The sequence below is a fragment of the Phoenix dactylifera genome, chromosome 2 (assembly GCF_009389715.1).
Source record: "Phoenix dactylifera cultivar Barhee BC4 chromosome 2, palm_55x_up_171113_PBpolish2nd_filt_p, whole genome shotgun sequence".
Classification (NCBI taxonomy): domain Eukaryota; kingdom Viridiplantae; phylum Streptophyta; class Magnoliopsida; order Arecales; family Arecaceae; genus Phoenix; species Phoenix dactylifera.
Window position 1 is genome coordinate 25540945 of NC_052393.1, and position 6521 is coordinate 25547465.

At 38.1% G+C, this 6521-nt stretch overlaps 1 protein-coding gene across 12 annotated transcripts in view; it reads left to right on the top strand.

Moving 5' to 3' along the window:
• The window catches only part of LOC103710558 (WD repeat-containing protein 48-like), a 39116-nt gene extending 32944 nt beyond the window's left edge, over positions 1–6172 (top strand). For 2 of the 12 annotated variants that reach the window (XR_003386346.2, XR_604642.4), the window contains exons 17-20: positions 347–538; positions 3744–3865; positions 4513–4570; positions 4669–5011. Coding sequence is in view for 6 of the 12 variants with exons in the window: in XM_008796331.4 (XP_008794553.1) it covers positions 347–538; positions 3744–3842 (291 nt within the window). In the remaining 6 variants the exon portion in view is untranslated. Of the gene's footprint in view, positions 1–346; positions 539–3743; positions 3866–4512; positions 5012–5705 lie in introns of those variants that run through there. The other 10 variants (XR_003386347.2, XM_008796331.4, XR_005510746.1 and 7 more) reach the window with 7 other exon arrangements.
• The last annotated feature ends 349 nt before the right edge of the window (positions 6173–6521 follow it).

The window sequence follows — 6521 nt, forward strand, 5'->3', positions numbered from 1 at the left end:
TCTGTTGCCTGAGTTATTTATCCAGCTATATTTCCTAAACTATCTTGTTGGGAAAATTATTTGTCTGAAACTGGAGAATCTTAACTTTGTCGATCAAGCATTCAAATTTTTTAGCAATAGTGGCAACTCTAAAAGGCTTTGCAATTCTCGTGTTTGTTTCATGCATGCTATCAGCATGTGATAATTGCCGAATATGAGCATGCTACTTAATATGACCTTTTCTTATCCCCTTTCTATGAGAAGTCCTATTTTTCCCCGACTTTTCCAGTAGGTTAAAATTTGTTTGTTAACTTCCTGTGCATTTCTTAGTTTTGTTATTGACAGGTGCCTTTTCTTTACTCTGTAGGTGATACACTATGCGACCGAGAAAATTGTCCTTGATAAACCAATTGATGGTGGTAGCTCTGATGGATCAGTTGGTTTGGGATTGAGTACTGGACAATCGCAGCTTTCATCCACTTCAGATGGCTATGTACGGTCAGGGACAAAGCCACGGCAAAAGCTAAAGCCATCTATAGAAATCTTGTGCAATAATCAGGCAAGTTCGGAGAAACTGTCCAGAATGGAATTGTAAGGCTTTGTTTTCTGTTATAGGACTGAAAGCCCTGAGATTATTGACTGCAGTCATGAGACAAATTGGCATCTTGAGGCTTCTCTATTCTAGAATTGAATAGCGAGATTGTTGGCCACAACGTGATGCTTAACGTTTTCTTCGTAGCTAGTACTGGAAACTGGATGGATAAACTCTGGCTGAATCTGGTTATGTATCAGAATTGGTCAAATATGGGCATGAACTCATGAACCAAGCTAAAATTCAGATATGGATCTGGTTAGAGGCCTTGTAGAATTCCTGGATCTAGATACAGAACCAAATCCAAGGGTCTTTTCCTGATCAGATCTGAATATCTTTTTGCATAGCTAAATGGAATATTTAAAAATAACAAATATGATCTATGACTAGCCAGATTGTGACCTTTCCTCTTTTGTTTCTCAACTTCTTCCCTCTGCCCTAGATTCCATTCATATCCTCTCCAACCTCCATCCACAGCCCTTCTAACTCTGGTGTTCGTTTGTGCTCTGTCCAACCTTGTATCCAAAGGCTCGAACACTTAGATTTGCTTCCACCTTGTCCTTGATCTACAGGAGACTGATGCCATTCTCTCTCGTATCCTTTCTGTTCACTCCTCACCATTCTTGAGGAAGAAGGTTTGGGGCAAGGAGTACCGTAATAAAATGCTCTTACCAAAATAGTACCAGTGTTATATTAATTTAAAGGGAGAGGGAAATGAGGTAAGGGAGTCTTGAATTGAAGTTGGTTTTGTGCAATGGCATTACCAATATTAGAAAATTAATGAAACTTCTGGAAGTTTTCAAAAACAAGAGGATATTGGGGTGCTATTTGGCATCATTTTCATTTTTCTATTTTCAGAAACAAAAAATAAAAATTTTATTTCTCTTTTTCTATTTTTTGAACTATAAACATGTTTGGTATATTCAAATATTTTTTAAAAAAGAAACATGATGATGATGAAGATGACAGTACTTGCAGTGGAGGTAGTGTCAGTGTTGGTAGCAAGTTTGGCAGCGATATAGTGGAGGTAACAGTGGCAGCGGTGGTGTGGTGGAGGCGGCGATGGTGGTGGCGGGTGATGATGGCGGCAGCGGCGGTGTGGTGGAGGCGGCGATGGTGGTGGCGGGTGATGATGGCGGTGGCGGTGGTGTGGTGGAGGTGATGGTATGGTGGCGAGGGTGCCAATGATGTGGCAAAGGCGACAATGATGGCAGCAGTGATGTGGTGGAGGTGGCGATGGTGATGATAGCGGTAGAGAAGGTGATGGCAATGACAATGGTGGCAATGGTGGTGGTGGTGGTGGTAGAGGCACTGGCAACATGGCGGAGGCAGCGACAATGGTAGTAATGGTATGGTGGCGGCGACAGTGTTGGAGGTGGCGGTAAACAAAATGAATTTCTTATTTTTAAAAATATTGAAAGATTTCTTACTTTCATTATTTCTGAAAATGATGAAGGTGATTTTGAAAAATAGAAAATTAAAATAATAGTACTAAACATGTTTTTTTTTGTCTTGATTTTTATAATTTTGTTTTTAAAATATGAAACAAGAAATGAAAGCAATGCCAGATAGGCCCTAGTTTTTTTCTCTTTTTTTTTTGGTGTTAGAAAGTTCTGCAAGAGGACTAGAAAGAAGCAAAATCAGAATGAAGAGTTTTGGGCACAAAAACTTGACTATTTGGATGAAATTGATGTGAGTGGTCTTGATTGTTTTGATTTTCCAGAGAATTTTGAAATACTGTCTTGGATAAGTTGACTCGTCAGGTTATTTTCTTAGAAATGCAATTTTTAGTCTGTGAAGGCTTGAATATTATGTAACACATTCCAGTTGTTTTAAAAATCAAACAAATTTAATTTTTGCTTTCGAACAATGTTACAGACTCAGAGAGATTCTCATGAAATTTAACATCTAGGGTTGAGATCCAATGTGTGAGAGCATGGGGATTATATTGGAGAAAATTTTAATTTTTATGTTCGGGTAGTTCACAAATGTACTCATTTTGTGACTTTTATGGGAATATATGATTGTGACATGCAAGGTTCTTTATACTGGTGCATAGTGCTCTGTAACAAGCATATCATATCATACAAGAATTAATACTCAATACAAAAAGTGTACCATGTGTTGGAACCAATCTTTATCAACATTATAACACCATAGTGCCGGTATGGGTACAGAAACTAGAATTGTGAACCTTGTTGATTCTCATATTAAGAATGTATCGTTGATGCAAATATAATTCCACTATTAAGATGATACTTCTCAGGTTGCACTTCGCAAATAACAATAACCTAAAATGCACATTAGTGTAACTAATGTTGGAATCATATCAGAATTTATTTCAAGTGAATATGGATACATCTTATATCTGCTTTGTTTTTCTCATGCTCATATCTGTTTCTCACAAATATGAATATGACTGATATCTGATTTTATATCCGTGTTCGATCTATTTTTGGCTCTAATAGTAACTGATAAAGTGCTTCTGCTATTGATATTTGTCGTAATTTTAGTTTAGTCTGCTCTATGTTGATTCTTTGCTCATCATTCATTTTCATTTCTCATCTTTGATATCTACTTATAATATTATTATGTTGTTAATATAGAGTTAGTATGAGGAATCGAAAGTATTACCATATCATGGAATATATATGATTACCCTAAGGCATTTGGAGAACACATCAACATAGTTTGTTCTTTTAATTTTGGCATTTAGTTTTGAAGTTCGTTGATTAGTCATTCCCAAAAAAGCTAGAATATGAACATGCTGCAGAGTAAATGTAGCATATAAAAAATGATTGCATTTTGTACTCTATGATCTCTATTGGGTTTGTGAACTGGGGTTGCCCCAATGGTTACACCCATCTGCTTAGCAACAAGAGGTTCTGGGTTTGATTCTTGGGTGGTGCATCACAAAAATCTGGACTTGGGTAATTAAGTGGGGTTGGGTCTGGGGGGGCATCCCAAAAATATGGACTTGGGTAATTAAGTGTGGTTGGGTCTCCCTTCGTCTCAGAAATCTGTATTGGGTTTGTAAAGGTGCATGTTTGAATTCCCTTTAAAAAGGGTGAAGTTTTAAAAATAGTGAGCTTAAAATTGTCTTCATTCTCTGTTTGCTGCATAGATTTTTTCCCCCTTTGATCTACTTCTAATGCAGTTCCATATGATGTAGGTCTTATCACCTGAAATGAGTTTGGCCACGGTCAGAACTTACATATGGAAGAAGCCTGAAGATTTGGTGCTCAATTACAGAGTGGTGCAGACCAGATGATTATGGACATCGGTTTCAGAAAGGTTAGCGCATTTCAAATCTGCTAACAATTTCAGTGCCAAATTGGATGTCTAACAATGTTTATCCATGTGATCTTTCCTCTATGAGTGGGAAAATATGGAGAGAATATGGAAAGAGAGAGAATATGGGAGGCCAAAGATCCTGGAGTCTCAGATTTTTTAGGATTATTTGAATCATCTTATTAGGCATAATCTGGTACGCAGAAACCTGAGTTTTGAGGAAAAATCGCCTCCACCAATCACTTCCCACCTCTCTTCCATCCATTTGTCTGCTTAGCAATTCTTGTCTGCACAAAAGATATTTCATGACATGAATCAGACATGGACTTGAGTGCCATTCAGCACGGCATTGCACAATACATATGCCAATGCCTCAATGGCACATGGCACTAACATGGTATTAGTTGAATGCCAATACTTGGGCATGCTGTGGTGTCAGGGTATGTGCCAATGAATGGCCTGGCTCAGCATGGCATGTAACATGTCAATGCAAGGTTGGCACACCACTAGCACTTGATATTTCAATTCTTGAATCACAAGGTTTTTATGTTATGCGCTATTAGAAAGTCAACATGTTGCGTCCTAACTTGTTTCCACATCTGATATTCCTGATATTGCTCTTATTGCTGTTTGTGTGGTTGCTTGTGAAGCTAGGGATGTCCAGCTAGCGATGGAGAGCTTGCTTTGCTTGAATGTATCATCCCTGATGTAATCATCCTTAAGCATGCTTTCTGGTTGCATCCCAACTGATTTTTCATGTAAATGTTGAAAAGCCCTTAGACGAAGCTCATTATTCTTTTTACCAGTTACAATTGGGTTGCCATGGAAGCTTCACATGCCTTAACTTTAGCGGCTTGCAATTCTCACATTCGCTTGGTTACATGGCCTTGGCCTGTGGAAAACATCTCAAGCCAAACAGCTCCCAGTTTCAATCATGGAGACACTGGGGCACTGTGAGCCAACAAAGTTATGGGTTGCCAAGGAATTGTTCAAATATCTCAAAAGAGACTAGAGATGATGTCAAAAGTTACCTAGTGGTGAATGAAGGTTTAAAAACAAGCATATGAAAGTAATTCCTTTGAAATAAATAGCACTTGAATATTTCTTGTTTGGCCCAAGTTTATAGGGTTGCAAAAGAATTTTGATGAACTTTTGTCGTACTATCTGGGGTGCTCCATTGTGCTCGCTCCCGTACAAATTCAGGCTGCACATCTTGAGATAACTCTCTAGTGCATGGTTTGCCCTTGGGAAGTTCCACCAGTTCCCCTACCCTTGGATTGCTAGTTCAGTGGGCACCACTCATCTAGTCTGCTGGATTGATCTCAATAAAGACAATTCAATGTCTGTCTTCTTTGTAATATAGGAGTTTGTCTTCCAATAGATGTCTGGCAAGAGAATATCTGTGATGACTGACCATTTGGATATCCAGCTTAATCTGTATGACTTGCAGGTCGATCTTCCACTACCAATTTGTGATCTAGCCAGCTTGTCTCGGTAGCATTATTAAACACTGCATTAAATGAAAAATTTGGCCTTAGGTGGAAGCATGTTCACACTTGGCAAACTAAGGCTGGGAGGGATGCAATAACAATTTATAAGAAATCTAACTATAATTGCATATAAGATCTACTTTATGGACATCCATGCCCTGTAGTTGGGGACCTTCTGATTGTTGAAATGTTAAGACATCTAGTCTTTTAATTCTCCTAAATGCATTAAAGCATGTCCAGCAGCCCAAGTACTGAAAAAACTGACAGTTTACAATTTTTGACATCTAAATATGTATGATCCATTGTTTGCTTTTATTTTTATTTTTATTTTTATTTTTATTTTGCTGAGGTAGATGGACTTGCAATTCATACATGGAGACTATAGGTACTTCCGGGCAATATCAAAATACGGACTCTCTTTAAGTTCCTGCGGGCAATCCCTGGATGTCATCCATAAACTAGCAGAAGAGTGACGGGCATCCAACACTCGCTTAATTGCTTCTTCTTCATGCCATTTTCGTCGGTTTACTTGCACTTGGCTGGCAAAGGCAACAATGACATGGCCATGGGGATGGGGGCCAAAGGCGGATAATTTCTACGGTCTTCAAAATAGTTGTTTTCTTTGTAATATTTCTTGCCATTTAGCATCACTGAATTTCTCTGTTTATGAATTTATAGTCATCATTCCTCCTAGATGGTCCTTGCATGGTAAGAGGTCAGGTTTTTAGTTCATAATGATGAAAACTTGCATGCCAAAGAATGATTGACCTTCTTTCATAATATCGATTGCTGGATCGCATCCAGCATAGATCTCAAAGTATTCCGAACTCCTTCGTCCATCTCCCTGCACAAAACTTGAAGTGATCGTTGCAGGATCTAGTGATGGATTCGCAAGAAGGAAGGAAAATCCTTCTTTCTTTCATGTGAAAAATATTGCCCTGATCTCTTTAATCAACTAGCTACTATTTGGATGTATCTTTTTGACCTCTTATTGGAATACCGGAAAAGAGATACCATCCTTCAAGTTGTTGCCAGGATGACACTACTTAACTATTTAACTTATTTAACTTATTTCAACCCATTGTAAATTAGATTATATTATCTATTTAATAAAAGAGTCGGATTCAGGAGTAAATTTTTGATCTATTTAATAAATAAGTTGGATTCGG